Source organism: Pristiophorus japonicus, chromosome 2, assembly GCF_044704955.1.
Source record: "Pristiophorus japonicus isolate sPriJap1 chromosome 2, sPriJap1.hap1, whole genome shotgun sequence".
NCBI classification, from domain to species: Eukaryota; Metazoa; Chordata; class Chondrichthyes; family Pristiophoridae; genus Pristiophorus; species Pristiophorus japonicus.
This window is the reverse complement of record NC_091978.1, coordinates 346,418,881-346,443,451: the sequence shown is the minus strand read 5'-3', so window position 1 is coordinate 346,443,451 and position 24,571 is coordinate 346,418,881. Positions and strand designations below refer to the sequence as shown.

The 24,571-nt window shown below is 43.9% G+C and overlaps 1 protein-coding gene across 1 annotated transcript in view; it reads left to right on the top strand.

The window, feature by feature from the left end:
* Window positions 1-5,559: 5,559 nt before the first annotated feature.
* The window catches only part of man2b2 (mannosidase, alpha, class 2B, member 2), a 79,483-nt gene continuing 60,471 nt past the window's right edge, over window positions 5,560-24,571 (top strand). The window contains 5 exon segments of the mRNA XM_070872267.1: window positions 5,560-5,769; window positions 11,367-11,513; window positions 16,498-16,603; window positions 17,986-18,158; window positions 22,187-22,302. Of these exon segments, the coding sequence (XP_070728368.1) occupies window positions 5,605-5,769; window positions 11,367-11,513; window positions 16,498-16,603; window positions 17,986-18,158; window positions 22,187-22,302 (707 nt within the window). The 5' untranslated portion in view covers window positions 5,560-5,604.

The following is a 24,571-nucleotide window of genomic DNA, read 5'->3' as shown; positions in this document are numbered from 1 at the left end:
GAGAGAGAGAAAGACACAAATAGAGAGAAAGGTTGCTTTGCAGATGTTTTCCCTCAGTCTAATTGATTTCATTTTTTTTTAAATAAGTTGAAAATTGCAAACAAACATCTCAATTAGTGAAACAGATCGGGAGGGAGGAGGGGAAGAAAACTGGCGGTGGGAGTTTCAAGCCACTTGGCACCCATCGTTGAAGGCTGTATGTGTGATAGTGAATTGAGGATTAAGGTGAGGTGAGTGACAATGGAGAGAGGGGAGGGAAGAATAGGAGTTGAGTGGGTTTTTCGAAGAGGAAGAAATGGGGTACTAATGGGCTAGTGGGAAAGTGAACAGATACGGGACGTGTTGGGAACAAAGGGAAACTTAAGTGGTTGGTGAAGGGACCTGCTATGGGCCACATTTTTCCCAATACCGCCATGCCAAATGCAGCTTGCAACCATTGGTGGCTCCTTTCCCCAGCACACCACCTCCCACATCGCAATCAAAAGGAAAGAAAAGATAGAGAAAGCAATAAGCAGCAGAGAAGAGGGAGTGGCACGGAAGAGGAGACAGATCATCAGCAATGCTAAAACATCAGAAACAGGTGACAGAGTGACCATATTCTCTGATTTACCATGTGCAACACCATGACAGGCAGACTCATTAGGCCAGAATTTGTAGTGGATACTAGCAGAGAATGGACAGCGTTCGCTGTTATTATCTTTTTGGAACTCACACGCAGGTCGGGGCCGCCACTCTGCTTCCAGGCCGCCGCTCGCTGCTCCTTTTAATGCCCCGATCTGCCGCAGATGTTTCCAGACAGGTCGGGGCCTCATGTGGTGGCTGGTGCTCCACGCTCAGGCATTTTCCACCCTTCAATATGCAGTTCAGGACTTTGAATATTAGGTCCTTCATTGAAACACCTGAGAACTCATTGAACTCATCCCTTTTTGGCGTGGAAGCACGTCATCCTCGATTCGAGGGACCGCCTAAGAAGAAGGAACTGACTGCAACTTCAGGATTTATCACATGCGCATCCTAGCGGGCGTGGTAATCCTGAAGTTGCAGTCAGTCATTAAAAACTCCGACACTGGCTGCACTGGGCCCCCTCCCCACCGTTCCAGTGTATTCTGTGGAATCAGTGAAACTGACGAACACTTTGGATTTTCTGTGGTAATATTGCTGTTCAGTAACACATTAAAAGTTAGATCCTTTTTGATTAGGTGTAACTGGTCTTTTAACAGCGTATTGACAACTGAAAAACGAATTTTGATTTTGTGTGGTGTCAAATTTATCCATTTTAAAGTATGCAGGTACAGCAAGTAATCAGAAAGGCAAATGGAATGTTGGCCTTTATTGCAAAGGGGATAGAGTATAAAAGCAGAGAAGTCCTGCTACAACAATATCTGTACAGGGTATTGGTGAGGTCACACCTAGAGTACTGCGTACAGTTTTGGTCTCCGTATTTAAGGAAGGATATACTTGCATTGGAGGCTGTTCAGAGAAGATTCACTAGGTTGATTCCAGAGATGAGGGGGTTGACTTACGAGGATAGGTTGAGTAGGTTGGGCCTCTACTCATTGGAGTTCAGAAGAATGAGAAGTGATCTTATCGAAACATATAAGGTAACAAGGGGGCTCGACAAAGTGGATGCAGAGAGGATATTTCCACTCATGGAGGAAACTAAAACAAGGGGACAAAATCTCAGAATAAGGGGCCGCCCATTTAAAACTGAGATGAGGAGGAATTTCTTCTCTCAGAGGGTTGTAAATCTGTGGAATTCTCTGCCCCAGAGGGCTGTGGAGGCTGGGTTATTGAATATGGTGGAGATAGACAGATTTTTGAGCAATAAGGGAATAAAGGGTTATAGAGAGCTGAGTTCATGATCAGATCAGCCATGATCTTATTAAATGGCAGAGCAGGCTCAAGGGATGAAATGGCTTACTCCTGCTCCTATTTCTTATGTTCTTAATAAAAATTACAATTTTTAAGAAACTTAATTTAATTTTGAAGTTTGATCACCGTTATTTCAGGTTTATCTTTTTCCCTTGTGAGAGCCCCAATCTTTATTTTGCTTTCTATAACATTTTTTTAAAGTTATGATAAAAGGAGCTTATTCACTTTCTGGTTCCCGGTCTGTGAGAATTCTGCATTGTGATTGGCTACTTAGACAGCAGCTTGCGTTAGGGATTCCCGATTAACTTATGCTGATTTCATCTGGATTTCGGAAAAGCTGAACCTCTTGCCACAGAGATCGCGAGATCTTTGTGGGATGCTTAGAACATAAGAAATAAGAGGAGTAGGCCATTTGGCCCGTCGAGCCTGCTCCGCCATTTAAAAAGATCACGGCTGATCTGATCATGAACTCAGCTCCACTTCCATGCCTGCTCCCCATAACCTTTTATTCCCTTATCGCTTAAAAATATATTTCCGCCTTAAATATATTCAATGACCCAACCTCCACAGCTCTCTGCGGCAGAGAAGTCTACAGATTTACAACTCTCTGAAATTCCTACTCAACTCAGTTTTAAATGGGTAGCCCCTTATTCTGAGACTATGCCCCCTAGTTTTAGTTTCACCTATGAGTGGAAATATCCTCTCTGCATCCACCTCGTCAAGCCCCCTCATTATCTTATATGTTTCGATAAGGCAGATTATTATCTGAATGGTGACAGATTAGTAAAAGGGGAGGTGCAACAAGACCTGGGTGTCATGGTACATCAGTCATTGAAGATAGGCATGTAGGTACAGCAGGCAGTAAAGAAAGCAAATGGCATGCAAGGGGATTTGAGTATAGGAGCAGGGAGGTCTTGCTGCAGTTGTACAGGGCCTTGGTGAGACCACACCTTGAGTATTGTGTGCAGTTTTGGTGTCCTAATCTGAGGAAGGACGTGCTTGCTATTGAGGGAGTGCAGCGAAGGTTCACCAGACTGATTCCTGGGATGGCAGAACTGACATATGAAGAAAGACTGGATCGGCTAGGCTTATACTCACTGGAATTTAGAAGAATGAGAGGGGATCTCATAAAAACATATAAAATTCTGACGGGACTGGACAGGTTAGATGCAGGAAGAATATTCCCGATGTTGGGGAAATCCAGAACCAGGGGACACAGTCTAAGGATAAGGGGTAAGCCATATAGGACCGAGATGAGGAGAAACTTTTTCACCGAGAGAGTTGTGAACCTGTGGAATTCTCTGCCACAGAAAGTTGTGGAGTCCAGTTCGTTGGACATATTCAAAAGGGAGTTAGATGTGGCCCTTATGGCTAAAGGGATCAGAGGTACGGAGAGAAGGCAGGGGTGGGGTACTGAGGTTGCATGATCAGCCATGATCATATTGAATGGTGGTGCAGGCTCGAAGGGACGAATGGCCCGCTCCTGCACCTATTTTCTATGTTTCTATGTTAAGATCACCTCTCATTCTTCTGAACTCCAACGAATATAGGTCCAACCTACCTTCATAAGTCAATCCCCTCATCTCCGGAATCAACCTAGTGAACCTTCTGTGAACTGCCTCCAATGCAAGTATATCCTTTCTTAAGTACGGAGATCAAAACTGTATGCAGTACTCCAGCTGTGGCCTCACCAATAAGCTATACAGTTGTAGCAGGAATTCTTTGCTTTTATACTCCATCCCCCTTGCAATAAAAGCCAACATTCCATTTGCCTTCCTGATTAATTGCTGTGGAACTGCATACTAACATTTTGTGTTTCATGCACAAGGACCCCCAGGTCTCTCTGTACTGCAGCACTTTGCAATTTTTCTCCATTTAAAACATAATTTGCTTTTCTTTTCTTTCTGCCAAAGTGGATAACCTCACATTTTCCCAATTTATACTCTACCTGCCAAATTTTTGCCCACTCACTGAGCCTGTCTATTTCCCTTTGCAGATTTTGTGTCCCCCTCACAATTTGCTCTCCCACCCATCTTTGTATCATCAGCAAACTTGGCAACGTTACACTCAGTCCCTGCATCCAAGTCATTAATATAGATTGTAAATAGTTGAGGGCCCAGCACTGATCCCTGCGGCACCCCACTAGTTACTGTTTGCCAACCGGAAAATGACCCATTTATCCCAACTCTCTGTTTTCTGTTCGTTAGCCAATCCTCTATCCATGCTAATATATGACCCTCAAACCCATGAACTTTTATCTTGTGCAGTAACCTTTTATGTGGCACCTTATCGAATGCCTTCTGCAAATCCAAATACACATCTACTGGTTCCTTTTTACCCACCCTGCTTGTTACATCCTCAAAGAATTCCAACAAATTTGTCAAACATGATTTCCCTTTCATAAAACCATGCTGACTCTGCTTGATTGAACTACGCTTTTCCAAATGTCCCGCTACTGCTTCCTTAATAATGAACTGCAACATTTTCCCAACCACAGAATGTTAGGCTAACTGGTCTATAGTTTCTGTCTGCCTCCTTTTTTTTTTTAAACAGGAGAGTTACATTTATTTGTTTTCCAATCCGCTGGGACCTCCCCAGAATCCAGGGAATTTTGGTAAATTACAACCAATGCAGCCACTATCTCTGCAGTCACTTCTTTTAAGACCCAAGGAGGCACGTCATCAGGTCAAGGGACTTTTCCACTTTTAGCCCCATTATTTTGCCGAGTACTACTTCTTTAGTGATAGTTTTAAGTTCCTCCCTCCCTATAGCCCCTTTATTATCCACTATTGGGATGTTTTTAGTGTCTTCTACCGTGAAGACCGATATAAAATATATGTTCAGTCTCTGCCATTTCCCTGTTCCCCATTATTAATTGCCCCGTTTCATCCTCTAAGGGACCTACATTTATTTTAGCCACTTTTTCCTTTTTATATACCTGTAGAAACTCTTACTATCAGTTTTTATATTTTGTGCTAGTTTACTTTCATAATCTATCTTCCCTTTCCTTATTATTTTTTAATCGCTGTTTGTTGGCTTTTAAAATTTTCCCAACCTTCTGGCCTCCCACTAATTTTGGCCACTATGCCGTTGTTATCGGGACCAACGGTGAATGCCTTTGCTTCGCTACTGACTGCAAATTCCGGGCCGCTAAGTTTGCAATATTTGTCGAGCACTGCTTATTCAGGCAGTACCATTCTGTCATGCCTCTAAGTGGCACAGCATAACCTCCAGAAGCTGCAGATCACCATGTCTGTGTCTCATCTATACACTCAGAGCACTGCCTGGGGCCGTCCACTCCTGTTTTAAATAAAATTGCCAGATAAAACGTGAATGTATATTTTATTGTCGCCTTTTTTCCCCCAGACACGTTTGTCAATTGGGACATTCACTGGTCCAGCTTCTGACACTTGTAGAACTGACATGATGGAAATGTTAGACCTGACATTTTGTGACCAGCAACAGAGACACATTTCGAATTAAGCATATGTAACCGTGTATACACACACACACACGTATAATATATGCGCGAGAATTGGATGAAATGTTTCAACCCATTGTCAGGTAGCGGGGTGGGTAATCTCGTCCTGTGGCAACGCCCATTGGCTTAACCGTTGTTCGGAAAAGCAACGTGTGGAGGAAGTTGTCTCTTCTGCGTTGTGCAACTGGACTCGGACTCGTTCCGTATTCGATTGTTGCTTTGCCCGGAGAGGCGGAAGGAAGCCTGCGACTATGAAAGGCGTTGGCTGGGCTGTTACTATATGCGGAGCCGGCCTGTGGCTCAGCGCTCTCGGGGCAAAGCTGCGGCTCGCCGGCAGCTCGGGGGAAGGGGATGGCATCCAGGCTTTTGTCGTTGCTCACAGTCACATGGATGTCGGCTGGGTTTACACCGTGCAGGTACTGTGTGGGGTTTGAGCTCCGTGCATTGCCCCCCTGTCCCCCCGCCTGCCTGCCTGCTGTTTGCCGCTTGCCTTTCCCTCTTGCAGAACGGGGAAGGAATCCCGATGTGAAGTTCTGTCACTCCTGGCCCCACATTTGTCTCATGGCTCGCAAATAGGTTGAACCCAAATGGGCGAGAGTTGCCGCATATCCTAGCTGATGAATGTGGCACTGCACCTGATCTTGTGACTTTGGTGAGCTTTGTCATGTGATTCGGCAATTTTTTAGTGCATATTCAAATAAGGTTAATAACATTCGGCTCATCACTATCTCGACAATGTGGTTCGACAATGTGGTTCAACAATGCAAGTAGCTTAAGGAGCTTCAGTTCAAGTCATACAAATTTCACATCTTTCCGAAGCCTCAAAAAGCAATGTTACCTTAATGCATAGCCCAGCTACATAATTGTGTTGCAGATCAAGTTTGATTATATAAACTTACTATTAATTAGGTTTAAAAAAAAACTACCTGTAATTTTTTGTAGATAAACAAATGATGTCATCATCATAGGCAGTTCCTCGGAATCGAGGAAGACTTGCTTCCACTCCTGAAGTGAGTTCTTTGGTGTCTGAACAGTTCAATCTGAGAGCCACAGACTCTGTCACAGGTGGGAGGGAAGGAGTGTGTGGGACTGGTTTGCCGCACGTTCTTTCCGCTTGATTTCTGCATACTCTCGGCGTTGAGACTTGAGGTGCTCAGCGCCCTCCCGGATGCACTTCCTCCACTTAGGGTGGTCTTTGGCCAGGGACTCCCAGGTGTCAGTGGGGATGTTCTACTTTATCAGGGAGGCTTTGAGAGTGTCCTTGTAGAGTTTCCTCTGCCCACCTTTGGCTCGTTTGCTGTGAAAGAGCTCCTAGTAGACCACTTGCTTTGGGGGACTTGTGTCTGGAATGCAAACTATGTGGCCTACCCAGCGTAGCTGATCGAGTGTGGTCAGTGCTTCAATGCTGGGGACATTAGCCTGGATGAGGACGTTGATGTTGGTGCACCTGTCCTCCCAGGGGATTTGTAGAATCTTGCAGAGGCATCATTAGTGATATTTCTCCAGCAACTTGAAATGTCTGCTCTACATGGTCCATGTCTCTGAGCCATCCAGGAGGGCAGGTATTATTACAGCCCTGTAGACCATGAGCTTGGTGGCAGTTTTGAAGGCCTGGTCTACAAACACTCTGTTCCTCAGGCAGCCAGATGTATATTAGGCATAAAAACAGAAAATGCTGGAAATACTCAGCGGGTCAGGCAGCATCTGTGGAGAGGAAGCAGAATTAACATTTCGGGTCGATGACTTTCGTCAGAACTGGAGAGGGTTTAAAAAGAGCAGATTCTTAACAAGCACTGAAAGGGGGAGGGGAAGAAAGAACAAAAGGAAGGTCTGTGATAGGTTGGAAGACAGGAGAGATTAGAGAGACAAAAGGGATGATGGCCCCAATTGGGGCAGGAGTAGGCCATTTGGCCCCTCGAGCCTGTTCTGCCATTTAATAAGATCATGGCTGATCTGTTCTTGGGCTCAGCTCCACTTCCCTGCCGCTCCCCATAACCCTTCACTCCCTTATTGTTCAAAAATCTGTCTATCTCTGCCTTAAATATATTCAATGAGCCAGCGTCTACAGTGCTCTGGAGTAGAGAATTCCACAAATTCATGACCCTCAGAGAGAGGAAATTACTCCTCATCTCAGTTCTAAATGGGTGACCCCTTATTCTTAAACTATGTCCCCTAGTTCTAGATTCCCCCACGAGTGGAAACATCCTCTCTGCATATACCTTGTCGAGCCTCCTCAGTATCTTTTATATTTCAGTAAGATTATCTCTCATTCTTCTGAACTCCAATGTATAGGCCCAACCTGCTCAACCTTGCTGTGCACAAATTGGCTGCACATTTCCTACATTACAACAGTGACTACACTTCAAAAGTACTTCATTGGCTGTAAAGCACTTTGCGATGACCAGTGGTCGTGAAAGGCACTATATAAATGCAAGTCTTTCTAAGTGTCTTGGGATAGATTTCTGGAAAACCTGCCTTAATGCATTTGGGAATCAGGGTTCTGGAGTTATGCTGCTGATGCAAAATGATACAACTGCAGATTCAGTGTCCAGAGAGCAAGCATTATGGTTGGAGCAGGCTGCCCAATCCCCACCCTTAAAATGTGACACATTTTCTGTGGCACATTTTTCTTTCGACACAATAGCATTCCTACTTTGGATCTGCATTTAGGGGATACACTGCATCAGTGATTTTAAAAACATACTATTGGAACACATGGAAGTGTGCACATTATGTCCGGGAAGCCTATCTCATTCAGTGAATGAAGATCACTTCAGTTGAAGTACAAATGAATGACAGTAATAAAACTGTTGCAGTCACTCATACCCGCAATCTTATTCTCTCAAATGAGTTCAACTCTCAAATTATAATAGATACTGGTACTGCTACTAAAAATACCCTGCTTACCTTGCAGGGTTCTTTTCAATGGTTATTCTGTAATATAAATGGCCTTGTGCCAATGATGTCTGAGGCACTGAAACCCTTCAACAGAAGACCATTTTATTGCTGTCTTGAAAGAAAATAGTTTTGCCATTTTAGATCATGTTGATTCAGGAGAGTTTTAAATATCCATTTTAAGGTAATTGATTGTATGCAGTGTTTCTGTTGAGAATGTGTGGGTAGCTTGACTCATGTTTTAGTCGTGTAAGCTTCTTCCTCTCCACCACCAAAAAATATGCAATTTTGACACTAACAGAGTAGTGTGCCTTTGTTTCACTGTCTTGGCAGTCAAGTAATGGGGTGGGAGGGACAGTTGAGTTCAGTGAGACAACTAAGGACTTACAAAAATGAGCTGAATAACATTTTCAAGTGGACATAACAGTGGCAGATGAAATTCAATAAAGATCGAAGGTTAAGCTATATTTATCCCTTGAATGCTGTTGAACCAGCTATGGATGACATTGAAAAAGGGCTGGAGGTGTTGGGAGACTGCACTTAATTTGGCCAGTCACTGGAGCAACAATCAACAAAGTAAACCGAATACTGAACTATATTACTAAATAGGTAAATCATAAATTGGAAGATATGCTGAAATTGGATAGTGTTTAACGCTAAGTTTGATCACTGAGTCAAAAGGGAACTATTGAAGCCAGGCAGATAAATTGCTACAAGGCTGATTCCCAGTTAAGGATTTAGTTATGAGGAAAAGCTGGAGAAACTCAGGCTCTTCAACCATGAAAGGAGACAACTGAGAGGTGGTGTTGGAGCAGTAAACAAGATATTAAACAGTATGGCCAAGGTAAATCTCAAGCATTGCTTCAAGATAAATGCTAACAGTAAGACAAAGAGCCACTAATGCTTATTTGTATGGACCCTGACATTGGGAAAGATACACAATCTAAAAGATACAGCAACTGTGTAGAAGGGATTTTCTGCAAATTTTGAATTTGTGATTGTTCTAGTATTGTTTTTGCTCTGAATGCACCACAATGTAAATAGGGTGCATTTGGAGCATAAATAGCCCTACCATTTTGCAGATATGCTTATTTCTGCAATACAAATATGGTATTTGTTATTTACTGTCAGGTTAGAACTGCATTGAGTGTGTAGTAACCTAACTATTTAAATGGAGCTCTGAAATTTAATCTATATCACCCGCCCCCCCACTCCAGCCAAGTGCTGATTTGCTTGGATATGGTTCCATCAGAGTCTGTTGTCCAAATGTACCTTGCCCAAGTGACAATGATACTTATAGTGTACCAGCTCAAGTCAGCTATTTCAGCACAGACTGGTTCACATTTTGTGCATTCTCTTTCATGACAGGAAATGCAAATGCAACATATAGGACTTAAAATAAAACATTTCCATTGAATTGTTCTCTCAAAGGGAGGCATGGAGTAATAAAAGACAATCATTAAATCCCAATATCCTTGGCATTGATACAGTCAGCTGAAAGTGCTGCTGTCTGTAAAGTGTTGAGTTTTTTTAGTTGTACCATTTACATATAACATCAGTTTATCTCAGTACCATCAAAAATGATGGCATAACATGCTATCAGAATCAAAGTACAGTAAGTGCCTTGTTCTTTGCACTTGGCAGAATATGATTAATGGGTTTTTTAAATAAAGTTGCTGATCTCGAACTAGTGTTCTCTCAAATCTATAAAACGGAGATTGTTTTCTTGTGGTTGTGTTGAGTATTGACTTTAAATTCACTTTTCACTTGCTTTCATTGTTGGATGTCAGCTTTTCACTTTATCCGCATCTACTGCTTTTGTGATGCTCCATGCGGAGTCCCGTGAGCTTTCTCTGCATGCTTTAATGCAGTGTCTAACCGTGGAGGTTATACTGACACTATGCCCAAATAGAAAATATCCCATTTTCCATCACCGACATCTTTCGTTCTGAGCATAAAATACACAAAGTTTAAAAAATATATTTTTTTTTAAGTGTCAGCCTAGGTTTGTTCTGTCTTGCTAAATTGCATCATGAGAGAATGGGTGTGACCAGAGTCATGCAAGTGATGTGACCAGACTTGAGGTTAACTACATGAAAACTGCAGTGCCCATTCCTGAAATTGGAATGATTAACAATTTCACCAATTCTTGGTGCATTTATTCAGTTGTATTTTAAGATGATTAAATCATTGTCCCCACTAACCCAGTTTAGCCAAGAGATTCATTTAGCAGCCCAACCATTCAGTAATTCTTTGGAAATGTTTACATTAGTGAGTACATGCACCTGATTCCTTTCCCAGTTTTGGATAATTGCTAATTCATCTTTTAGATTTGATTGATTGCATTTACAGTGGACAGCACAGGTGATCCCAGTGGCTCAGAAGTGAAGGCACTGTCTCACAGTCAGAACAGTAAGATCCATGGTTCAATCCATTCCTTTGTTACCTCTAGACTTTACTATTCCAACGCACTCCTGGCTGGCCTCACACGTTCTACCCTACGTAAACTTGTCATCCAAAACCCGGCTGCCCATATCCTAACTCACACCAAGTCCCACTCACCCATCACCCCTGTGCTCACTGACACTACATTGGCTCCAGTTTAAGCAACGCCTCAGTTTTAAAATTCTCATCCTTGTTTTCAAATCCTTCATGGTCTCGTCCATCCCTATCTCCGTAAACTCAGCCAGTCCCACAATCCCCTGAGATATCTGCGCTCCTCGGATTCTGTCCACTTGTGCATCCCTGAAAATAATATTGCAACTTAAGCCCTAAGCTCTGGAATTTGTCCCTAAACCTCTCCGCGTCTCATTACCTATCTTTGCTCCTTTAAGACGCTCCTTAAAATCTATCTCTTTGACCAAACTTTTGGTCACCTGTCCTAATTTCTCCTTATGTGTTTTGTTTTATAACACACCTATGAAGCGCCATGAGATGTTTTACTACGTTACACGTTGTTGTTTGTGCTGAGTTACTTGATATTGCTGGTGCTGTTGGAAAGGTGCTATAGAAACATAGAAAATAGGTGCAGGAGCAGGCATAATAAGATGGTCTATGTTACTGGTGTACTAATCTTCTTATCCTTTCAGTCAGTAACTAGTTTGTTATCACTTAACAGGAGAGCATGCATGCATATGCAGCCAATGTTTACACCACCGTCGTGGAAGAACTGGTAAAGGGAAAACAGCACAAGTTTATTGTGGTGGAGCAGGAATTCTTTCGGCTCTGGTGGGACAATGTGGCCACGGATGCACAGAAAGAACAGGTAATGGGAGAAATTTGGTGTGAATGTAATTTTTAAATTTTCCGTTGGAATTATCATAGAATGTTACAACCACAAAGTCAGGCCATTTGTCCCATTTAGGCGGTGGAAGAGTAACTTTCAAAAGGAAATTGGATAAATACTTGAAGGGGAGAAAATTGCAGGGCTATGGGGAAAGCACAGGGGAGTGGGACTAAGTGGATGGGTCTTTCAGAGAACCGGCACAGTCACGATGGACCGAGTGGTCTCCTACTGTGCTGTAAGATTCTCTGACTCTAGGCTTGTGCCAGTGTTTTTCTTCACATGCACTACCTGGGTCGAATCTCGCTCTCCAGCACACTATCCATACCTTTTAATATTTCTTTTTTTTTTAAAACAACTATCTAATTCTCTTTTAAACAATTTATGAACTCAAAAACGGTTTATGGCAGAAAATGTCCTATTCTAATTACCCTTTCGTCTTTTTGGTTGAGACATAAAACCAAGGTCCCATCTGCCCTCTCATGTTAATGTAAAAGATCCCAGGACACTATTTGATGATGGGACAATATTTATCCGTCAACTGGCATCATTTTAAAAAAAACAGATGATCTGGTCAAATGTCGCACTGTTTGTGGGAACTTGCTGCATGCAAAATAGCTGCTGAAAAAATAGTCCTCAGGATTTCTCAAAGAGCTTTACTGGATTACTTTTGAAGTGCAGTCACTGGTTTGTCGGCAAATGTGACCAATTTGCTCACAACAAGGTCCCGCAAAATGAATGAATGAATGACAAGATAATCTATTTTGGTGGTGTTAGTTGAGGGAAGAGTATTAGTCAAGACACCGGTAGAACTCGCTACTGTTTTTTTTGAACAGTGCCGCGAGATCTCCTGTGTTAACCTGAGCAAACAGGCTTGATTTAACATTTTGTCCAAAAGACAGTACCAGTGCTACATGCTCTTAATACTGCACTGAATGCCAGCCTAGTTATAGGCCTGAAATTGTGGTCAGAGGGTTCCCACAGGCGGATGCCTCCGACCGAATTTTTTTTCACGAATGTACCTGGTGGTCCCAGAAGAACGAACACTTCCGCTCCAAAGCCTAGATGCGCAGCCCAGTGCAGAGGCCCACATATTTCAGGAACGTATGCGCATCCTGGGATCATGTGGGCCTTGACCAGCAATGAACATGGAGTATTCTCATTGCTAGTAATGGTGTGTTCCGTTTGTACGGAGCTCCCATTGCTATCAATGAGAATACCCCCAACAACACAGAAACACTATACATACATTTAAAAAAAAACACTTCACATATTTAAAATTAATTGAAATTGAATTAAATTCTTAAATGTTTTAGAAACATTTTAATTTTTTTGATATTTTTAAAATTGTTTTAATCGGGTTAAAAAATAAACTTACCTTAATGGACAGGGTTTTTAATAGAAAAATTTGTGATAAAATTTAATTTTTCTATCATTTAAAACTCTTGCGCTGGTAAGGCCTGCTTTTACCAGGCATAAGAGTTTTAAGGACATTTGCTAGGCAAGGGTTGGGCAAATAGCCCAAAACTCCCCCCGCGAAGTCCCTTCTCCCTTCTCCTGAGGATGTAGTGATCTGTCAAAAGAAATGTTGACCAATTGCAAGTCCTGGGTTGAGGCACATGCTCTTCGCCCCAGAGGCCGGGAAACATGGAAATCTGGCTAACGCAGAGCTCCTATCAAATTTAATGGGATGGCCTCATTTGTATTTTTATTTCTCCATTTCCTGGCTGGCAGCGAGCTAGATTGAGAGTCTCGCTGGCTGTTGGGTGGGATGGTCTACACTGGAAGGCTGCAGCTAGGGAGTGGTGGGGGGGAGGTTTGGTGTGCAGGGAGACATCATGGGTCAGGCGGACATTGTGGATCAAGGGGCGGACATTGTGGATCAAGGGGATGACATCACAAGGTCGGGGGGAAGAGTGCGGAGAGGGAGGCCAATCACTGGGAGCAAAGCAGGTTAGCTTGGAGGGGGCCGTGTGAAAGCATTCCTGCCTGTCCATAAGCAGTACTGGAAAGGCACTTACCTGCTGGATCCGGTCCCTTCTCGCCTCCCTTCAGCTGCTGGGTTTCCCCGAGCTCTGGGAAATCCGGCCCTCAGCCAGTAAATCTAAATGTCCGCTAAAATCTGAAGCACGCGGCCTCATTAACATATTTAAATAACTGACCCATCTCCCGAGAGTTGGGATCGGGTTTCATATTTAAAAAAATGTTAACACCCCATGACCCTTTCCCGCCCGTCGTGGGGGAGGGAGGGGGGTTAAAATTCCCCCTATTATCTCCATTCTTTCAGTTTTTTTTCATTAATTGAAGTTGTTGACTAATTGCTGAGGTATTTACTTATGTGACTGTCATTAATGCAAGTGCCTTGACAGGAAGTGTTGGTAAGCTATTTAAATGTGATAAAAATTACAGCTAAGCTTGATCCTGCCCTTACCTTTGAGCAAGTTGCACTGACCTTGAACCCTGCCTTTTTAAAAAATCCAGTTCCAATTCTGGGGGTCTGAAGACAATTCTCGTGCCCTAACCATTGTCTTGGCTGAACTGAGCTCCGTGATCACAGACCAGGGATTGAATCAGGACCCTTCCTGATTTAATATGGCTCAGCTACTCCGTGCAGAAATTCACTGAGCCATTGTAAGGCCTATTCTTCAGTTCTCTAATAAAGTCGTGTCGTTCAGTTACCATTTAAACGTTTCTCATTACATTTTACTAGGGTAGAGAGAAACAAAATGAAGAAAGAATATATCTCAGGAACATAGGGATAAGCAGTTAAAAGAAAAGGCAGCCACTCCCAATTCCCTACCCCATGAGAATAACAAGGTAACAATCCAAAGAGGTCATAGAATCATAGATGTTTACAGCACAGAAGGAGGCCATTCCACTCATCGTGTCTGTGCCGGCCGACAAAGAGCTATCCAACTTAATCCCACTTTCCAGCTCTTGGTTCATAGCCTTGTAAGTTACAGCAATTCAAGTGCATATCCAAGTACTTTTCAAATGCTATGAGAGTTTCTGCCTCTACCACCCATTCGGGCAGTGAGTTCCAGACCACCCCCACCATCCTTTGAGTGAAAATATTTCTCCTCTAAACCTTCTACCAATTACTTTCAATCTATGCCCCCTGTTAAGGGAAATAGGTCCTTCCTATCCACTCTAACTAGGCCCCTCATAATTTTATACACCTCAATTAGGTCTCCTCTCAGCCTCCTCTGTTCCAAAGATAATAACCCCAGCCTATCCGCTCATTCCTCATAGCTAAAATTCTCTAGTCCAGACGACATCCTCGTAAATCTCCTCTGTACCCTCTCTAGTGCAATCACATATTTCCTGTAATGTGGTGACCAGAACTGCATGCCGTACTCCAGAGGTGGCCTAACTTGTGTTTTATACAGTTCAAGCATAATCTCCCACACAAAAACTATCTGCACCTAATTAGGAACAGATGGTTGTCCCATGGAGACTTTTACAAAAGAATTCCCATTGCTGACATTTGAATAGAAAATTAAATGTCAATATGTAAGTGTTAACCGTAACCCCGTGTCACCCAGGAATGCACATGTAACCCAGGAGGCTTACAAGTGCCCATCAGCTTCACTGAAATCTAGGGAATGGTTGATGGCATTGAGTTACGCAGCAGTAAATACTGAAGTAAGATTGAGAGCCAAGTCGTCATATAGTGGCCCGCATGTTAGAAGTTGCGGTCTGTCAAGTTTCAGTTTGACAAATTCACCGCATCCCCGGGAAATGGACATTAGCTGCCGGAGAGTGCCCAGCGAATGCCCGTGAAACTCTTGCGCCTGGAAAAGCGGGTGTAGGGCCTTCTTTCACCAGCGTAGCAGTTTAAATAAAATATTAAAATCATTTTTTTTAATTATCTGAACATAAAAAATCTTTTAAATTAGTTTTTTTTTAGCATCTTTAAAAGATTTAAATTTATTTTTCAAAAAATTAAATTTTTGTTTCAAATATTTAATTTAATTGTATTTTAACTCATTTTGAACATGTAATGATTTATTTTTATTTACCTGGCATATAATTGTGTTTTTTAGGGGATTCCTATTCATGCTTATGGGGATTCCGTACGTAAATGGAATTGCAATGAGCATAATGGGGGTGCCCCTTTTTGATTGGTTGGCCTTGCGAACTGCATGCACCCCTGGGATGCATGGGCCTTTAAGTGTAGAGGCCCATGAGCGCGAGTCTCCGAGTCTCCGGGACCATCAGGTTGGTTCGTATTTTTCTTGCGATTCGGAGGCATTCACCCGCGGGAAGCCTCCGACCACAAATTTAGAGCCAATGGGGCTGAAATTCAGGGTCCGGGTATGGCCTGTTGCCGCCGTTTTGCGGCAGCCATGCGGCGGAATCGAATGGCCGCTGCGTTGCAGTCCATTGGCCACGACCCAAATTCAGCACGGTTCCGCCCCACTGCTGCCAACCGTCACAAGCGCGTCATCAAAGCGTGGACTGCCGCTATCCCGCACCTCCACTGCAATGTGCCCCAAATTTACCTTAAAAAATCCACGAGCCAACATGCACCTTGTCCTGAGTGTGTGTAACATAGCGGCCCTTCAAGGGGAGGGCGCATTGCCGTGGCTGCCATGTTTTTATTTTTGACGGCCAACTTCCTGATTGGCCGGCCAATTATTGCCCCGGGTTCGGCCGGGTGATCGCAGCGGACACTTGGTCCTGCCCCAACTTCCGCCCTGCACCAGGACTTACTGCCGTACTTGTGCTCCCACTATGACTGACTTCCGGTCCAACGCGAAAAAAGGTTAAAGTGGAGAAAATTGCTCGGAAGGCTGTCTCATTGCACACGGCGGTAAAAAAATGATATAAAAATTGTGGGTCTGGCTGCCTGAATTTCGGCCCCGATGTTTTTATTCCTATGTGAGTTGATTTAAGTCATTGTTGATATTTGTAAAAGTGATGTATTCCTAATGTACAGTTTTTTACTGAACATTAATTTCAGGTGCACCAGTTGCTGAAGGAGGGCCGTTTGGAGTTTATCATTGGAGGACAGGTGATGCACGATGAAGCAGTAACAGAACTCAGTTCCCAAATCTTACAACTCTCAGGTTAGTATCCTTCCCCTCCAAATCTGTACTCTAAACAACAATATTGAGCTAGTGTAGCCTGATGAACATGTCATTTTGGGGGAGAAATTTGCATTGTTTGCTCCGTGCAGTGCTGCTAAATTGCAACGCTTAGCGCCCCAGCCCCGCCCCCAAGAGGAAGTGGAACGCTGGGTGTCGGAAATTCCGCCTCGGTTACCACCCCCAAACGGACAGTTACCGAATTTTGGCCCCTTTATGTTTCCGGTTGTGTCTAACACTGACTTTTCTTTAATATCTTGAATGCTGAATGCCACATTCAGCCTTCAGAATATATATTGGGACTAAAATTGCGGCTGGAGACTTCCTTTGTATGAACGCCTCCGACCCGAAAAAAATCTACGAATCTACCTGTTGGTCTTGGAGAAACGCAAGATCCCGGTCGGAGGTGTTCATAGGCTATGCGGCTGATTTCACCAGGCATAAAAGTTTTCTGGGCATGAGTGGGGCAAATAGCCCAATCTCTCCTGCACTAATGTCCTTCTCCCGGGGATGTGAATCAGTCAACAGAAATCTTGACCGATTGGAAAAGCTGGTTTTCAGTGCATACGCATCTCGCCCCGCAAACCGGCTTTTGCGAGGCCTCACTGGGTCCGTCCGCACCCGGTGAGGCCAGAATTTCAGCACCACTATATGTGTTTTTCCTGCACAATACTTAGGGTGACTATTTTCAACTGCAATTGGAGCAACATACAATACAGGTTGAACCTCCCTTACCCGGCACCCTCGGGACCTGGCCTGTGCCGAATAAGGGATTTTGCCGGATAAAGGGAGGTCAGCCCGGGGGAGGAGGTCGGTGCCCCGGGTGGGCCCGAAGTGTCGGCGGGCCCCTTGGCGGGTCGGGTGTCGGCGTGGCTCCAAAGTCAGGGTGGGGGGGGGTCTGCTGCATTCTGCGCATGCGCCCCCGGCCACCAGAACCATGCCGGACGAGGGGTGGTGCCGGACAAGGGAGTCCCGGATAAGGGAGATCCAACCTGTAACCTATAAGACACAGACCTTATTGGGTCAAATACAATTCCTGCATTTCGATCATTTGCTTCTGATGAAGTGTATGCACCCACAACTTCAAGAACCTGTCTCATCTATTTACAGATGCAGATTGTTTGACCTGCAGTATATTTCCAGAATTTTCTGTTATTGTGGTGTATCTTTGTCTTTTCTAGTCGTCTCTATCGCGAACACTAAGTTTAATCTTTAAAACAAACTGGTGCTCCACCCATGTTAAATTGGAAACATCACTAATATTTGTCTTGTGTTCATCTGTACATTTGTAATTTTTCAGATGTTATTTACATGATCTTGAGGTATTTCTGAAGATGTTTTGATGAGACCATATGTCTTTGCAGAAGGACACGGTTTCCTGTATGAAACATTTGGAACAAGGCCTCAGTTTTCATGGCATGTGGATCCCTTTGGTGCATCAGCCACCACCCCCACAGTGTTCGCTTTGGCCGGTTTTAATGCTCATCTCATCTCCCGTATTGATTATGATGAAAAGGACATGATGCAGAAAAATAAGGTGAAACAGAGGAGGGGGAAATCCGAGGAACAATCTGTCAACGTCATCCAAATCTAGACTCCTGTCAGTCTTTCCCATTGTATATGTATGTTCTGCTTTAATGAGCTCTTACTTCTGTTTTCCAATTCCCTACAGATGAGGCCTGTGCTGTGCCTCTGATGTATCCAATCTTGCAATACTGTTTAGAATTTCTAAACCTGGTCACAAATGTGGTGGAAGGATTGATTTCTCAGTCTGTATTTGAACCAAGTCACTTTAACCACAGTTTATAGTGTTGTGAAGCGAGCATCTCAAAGTTGCCCAATCTACCCTGCAATTTTTATCACACGTGTGTTAGAATGAACTTGGATCTAATCCTGAGACAAATGCGCCAAGAATTGTTCACATCAGATATTGAGCTGTTGGACAACAACAACAACAACTTGTATTTATATAACGTCTTTAATGGAGTAAAACATCCCAAGGTGCTGCACAAGACTTTTATAAATCAAAGTTTGACATCGAGCCACATGAGGAGAAATTAGGGCAGAAGAGGTAGATTTAGGGAGAGAGTTCCAGAGCTTAAGGCCTTGGCAGCTGAAGGCACAGGCACCAATGGTTGAGTGATTATGGTCAGGGATGCTCAACAGGCCAGAATTAGAGGAGCGCAGATATCTCTGAGTTCTGGGATTGGAGGAGATAACAGAGATCGGGAGAGGCGAGGCCATGGTGGGATTTGAATGCAAGGAAGAACATTTTAAAATCAAGGCATTGCTTAACTGGGAGCCAATGTAGGTCAGCTAGCACAGGGGGGATGGGTGAGCAAGACTTGGTGCAAGTTAGAGCAGCCAAGTTTTGGATGATCTGAAGTTTACGTAGGGTAGAATGTGGGAGGCCAGCCAGGATTTTGTTGGAATAGTCAAGTCTAGAGGTAACAAAGGCATGGATGAGGGATTCAGCAGAGACAAGGGTGGAGACAGGCGATGTTACGGAGGTGGAACTCGGCATTAGTTATGGTGCGGATATGTCCCTCTAATTTTTATCCCTGTATGGCAGCTCATTTGGGATCTGAAGGACATTGCTAAATGACCTTTCAGACTTATAGAACAGGAAGGGGAACAAGAACAGTTAAACTTGGCTCCCTGAGATTTATCCTCTCAATGTTGTCGAATCCACAGAGTGCCTCGTACGACAGAATATGTATCTTGCACAATTCGCGTTCACCAGAGTGGTGAATCCTCAGGGTATTTTTAATGAGACGTTCTCTTATTCAAGGATCTTACTGCACTTACACACCACATGTTGCAGCCTCTTGACTTTCTGTCACTGCAGAAATCTTGTATCCTTTACAACTTGCACAAGCCTTGCTCGCTTACATCCTCTGCACTTTACTACTCTTCAAAGTCCCTCATAAAGACAGTAAGATCAGCACACCACACTGAAGCTAGGCTCAGGTTCTGAATTGACTAACACATAAGTCAAGCGCAAAACAACATACACTTTGGTATAGTGACAGCAGTAAATTGTACAGCCACATTCTGCCCAAACAGCATTGAATGTAGAGAATCGCTTTTACCACTAGTATGTCACTCTCTCCAGTGTATGTTTTTAGTGCTGTTCAGTTCAGGACCATCTATTGTTTCCACACTCTCAAGGTTCACTCTTACATGCTAGACAAAAAAAGTGAATAGTTTGCATTTGATTTTCCTGGCATTCACAGCAAATTCTGGTTAGACATAAAATAATAAATATTGATGTTACAGGCTAAATAGTTCAGCAGTTGTTCTGAAAGACACATTTCCATTTTATTACATGGGACACTGCAGTCTTTTTAACCAGGATCACATACTGGAAGTTTGTCCAGCGGGCTTCCCTATAATATACAAAGAGACTTACTCAGTGCGGGCATTCTTGCCACTGAATCAGAAGATTGTAGGTTCAGGCCCTACTGTCTTTCAGATGAGAGATTAAACCGAGGCCCTGCCTGCCCTCTCTGGTGGACGTAAAAGATCCCACAGAACTATTTTGAAAAAGAGCAGGGAGTTCCCCCCCACCCCCACCCCCGCCCCTCCCCCTCCCAGGGAGCTGGTCAATATTTATCCCTCAACCAACATCACTAAAAAAACAGATTAATTGGTCATTGTCACATTGCTGTTTGTGGCAGCTTGCTGTGCGCAATTTGGCTGCCTCATTTCCTACATTACAATGGTGACTACACTTCAAATGTACTTCATTGGCTGTAAAGCGCGTTGCAACATCCTGTGGTTGGGAAAGGCGCAATATAAATGCAAGTCTTCCTTTATTTTCTTTTTGTTTGCAGTGACTGAATAAGTCAATTCATTTTCTATATTGAAATCTTTTTTTTTTAAACTGGTTGCTTGAGATAACAATCCATGGTTCCATTTATTTTCTTTGTGAAAACAACAAACTAATAGCTACAAATTAAATCATTTCCATGTGTACTATTGTGCTGGCAGGAGATAGCAATTTTACTGTAAATAGGTGGTGTAGAAAATGAGCAGCAACATGATGCAATGGCAGTGATAGAACATGGGTTTAATCTTTCCTCTCTCCCACTCCCCCATTGTTAATGTATTGATCTAAGTTGTATTGTGGGGAGGGAGGGTGGGTGGTGCCTCAAAAGGAGGAGGGGAAATCAAAGCGCGAATTGTCCTGGGAAGTGTTGTGTATCTCTGAACCAGTGTTCAAGAATTGTATTGGGACAGGCTTGGGCGCAGGTCACTGTGGGCCACCCCGGACTGCGAGAGAACATCTCCGCAGGTCAGGGCTATAAAAAGAGCTAGAGCATGCCACTGCAGCTTCCAGCACGAGCGGACACAAATGTGCGACGGCTTCGAGCTGGGGGACGTCATCAGGACTCGGGTCGCCGTTTGGAGCGTGGGCAGAAGCATTGGCGGGGCCCTGGTACAGCAGAGGAGCTGGAAGGTCGTGGGGGAGGTGCGACAAGTGATCGGGGCGGAGGAGTGATGAGGGATCGTGGCTGAGATTTGGTGGGTGATCGTGACGGAGGTTTGGCGAATGTTTGGTGCGAAGGTGCAGCAGGAGATCGTGGTGGAGGTGCGGCGAATGAGAGTATGGGGCCCAGAAGAGCCGAGGGCCATGGGACAGCACGGGTCTGCCCACACTGCGATGTGTGTGCACTGGGTCCATGCAGCAGAGCAGGTCTCCAGTCCTGGTTTATCCAGTGGCAAGGGTTAAGGCCTAGCTCTGTCAAGCCCGTGTGATGGCTGGTGTGCAACAGTTACCACATGTTTAAAAAATCCACGCACAGGCATCCTCCACCCCCTCAATCGGAGTTCTAGACTGGAATATCGGGTCCTTCATTGAAACATCTGTGAACTCATGTGGAAGCAAGTCATCCTCGTTCGAGGGACCACCTATGATGATGATGTACATAAGAACATAAGAAATAGGAGCAGGGGTTGGCCATATGGCCCCTCGAGCCTGCTCCGTCATTTAATACGATCATGGCTGATCCGATCATGGACTCGGGTCCACTTCCCTGCCCGCTCTCCATAACCCCTAATTCCCTTGTCATTTAAGAAACTGTCTTAAATTTATTCAATGTCCCAGTTTCCACAACTCTGAGGTAGCGAATTCCACAGATCCACAACCCTCAGAAGATGTAGGTTATTACCGGACAGCAATTTCAGAAATGAGGAATACTGACCACAATCCATTGTCCCTGTCGATTCTGCTGCTGGACAGAACTTCTTGATGTCTCAGGAGGTTGTGGGGCGGGGCTGGAGACACTTCAGGCACTCCTATCTGCTCCCAGGTTATCCCTGACCAGTTCTGAAGCTTACGGCAGAGCAACGTGAAGTATTGTGGTGAGACAGTGAATAATTACACATATCTGTCTCGCTTTTTGTAACGTTTTGGATCATGAGGCAATTCAGTAGAATACACACCGGCTTAAGAAGAATGAAATGTTCCCTTTTCTGAGGGTGTTGATGTATCTTGATGAGCTGTGGTTTTTCTCTGAATTATGTTTTTTCTCTCTTCCCGCTCTTCCTCTCTCCATACAGAAGCTTCAGTTTGTATGGCGAGGATCTTCCTCATTGGCGCAGCAGCAGGAAATCTTCACTCATACCATGGACCAGTACAGTTACTGTGTCCCTTCTTCCCTGCCATTCTCCAACAGGTAATATAGTTTTCACTGTTAGAACCCAAATAAGATAGCTTTGGGTGGGTGTTCAATAATTAGTATCTAACTAAATGTTGCATTCTGTATGAAATGATATTGCTTGTGTAGTGGTGTGCTGCAATGTGTTGGTGCATTGGCAAGCAAGTCAGAGTGGTGCAACGTAGGTTTGACTTTTGTTTTTCTTCACAGTGCTTATGAGGCACTGAGCAGATGCCATGACTGCTATGAGTGAGATAGTTGTTGACATTTTGAAATGTATTATTTGCACTGACAGGGTTGTGGCAAATAAATCAAAGATCAAGGGCCATTAGCTGTGTATTCTGTTTTTTTTTTAGGAACCCACATAGGAACTTGAACACACAAATCTAGGCTGACATTCCAGTGCAGTCCTGAGGGAGTGCTGTATTGTCGGAGGTGTCGTTTTTTTGGATGAGACATTAACCCAAGGCCCCGTCTGCGCTCTCAGGTGGATGCAAAAGATCCAATGGCACTATTTTGAAGGAGAGCAGGGGGGTTCTCCCCAGTGTCCTGGCCAATATTTATCCTTCAATCAACATAACAAAAACAGATTATCTGGTCATTATCACCTTGCTGTTTGTGGGAGCTTGCTGTGCACAAGTTGGCTGCCCCGTTTCCTCCATTACAACAGTGACTACACTCCAAAAGTATTGGCTGTAAAGCGCTTTGAGACATCCGGTGGTCGTGAAAGGGGTTCTATAAATGCAAGTCTTCCTTTTTTTTTCTTTTCACAGAACTGTTGTAGATGGGTACAGCAGCTAAGCCAGGTCTATGTGGGTTCCTAAAAAAAAACAGAATGCACAGCTAATGGCACCGAGGCAGCACACTGGCCCTTGACCGATGACTTATTTGCCACAACCCTGTCAGTGCACATAATAAATTCAAAATGTTATATTATCTCTTCCATTGAGTGTAAATTAGATAATAATACAGCGGTGGGCAAAATATGGCCTGCGGGCCATATCTGGCCCCCAGATCATTCTATCCGGCTCGCTGGATGGGACAAAAATAGAACACGAGCTGGAGCTCGAGCTGCACATTTGTCTATCCACTTACACTTCCCATGGGTCAGAGACAGACCTGAAGTGCAGCCAAGGAAAAAACATAGTAATACTTCATTCAAATTAATAATTCGCAAAAGCGACTCTCCCTGGTCTGATCTTAAAAGGATCCGTTCTGTAATTCTGGGCCCCAATGATGGATATCTGTACCCAGAATGCACTGCGTACTCGAATGTGCCCTATCCAATTTAGAGTGGAGTCATGGCTTCTCATCTCCACAACTCTTTTAACAGAGAAAGTGACCGGTGACGCATCTTTCCTCTCCCGGTATCCAAAGTACAAGGGCAGGGAAGTTCTCATCTGGCACTAATTGGGGCGGCATTGGTAATCTTTGCAGAGGGGCATAAGGATGACAGAGTTGAGAAATTGATGCTGACACAGGCTCTAAAGAGGGTACAGTTCTATTTCACAGCACTGATTTAAAGAGACCAGAAGATACCACAACATTTTCAACTTTTATCTTTCATTCATTCCTAAGCAGTATCAAATACATGTTGCGTATGTAAGATAACATCTGACTACTATCTGAATTTATGTTAATGCAATGTTTATGTTTATGCAATGTTCACTAATTTTTTTTCACGCCCGGTCCCTTTAAATTTGTTGCGCTGCCGGCCACTATGCAGCTGAGCATGCACAGTATCTCTTCCACCGGCAGGAGCTGGGGAGCGGCCTGCACAGGACCGTGCGATTGGTGGAACTTTGGTGGGCGGCCCTCAACAGCTCACCAAAACTTGTTAAGTAGCCCTCCAGCCCAAATAATTGCCCACCCCTGTAATAAGACTTCTAGACAAAACAAATAGTGTACTGCAGAAGGAATACAATCAGTACTCAGCTGTCATGTTATGGCATAATTTTTATCAGGGAGATCAAGCAGAGGGTTTGTAGTAGTGGTGCCTCTTTCATTGTTAAATCCCTGTAAAGGTTGGGGCACTGCTGGGATCGAAGGAAAGGGGAGAAGAATCAGAAACATGATGATAAGGTATCGGTGCTGATAGATGAAATATTGCAATACTTTGGTCGATCAAAGTAACTACTACTGTAAACGGAAACGGTATTGAGGGAACCTTTCCCTACATATGAATAGGGAGTTGTGGATGCGGATATGAAAAATGTTTACTGTTGCTGGCTGGTGTCTGTCAACTTAAGGAAAAAGCTATTTCTGTTCACAAGATAATTCCAGGAGA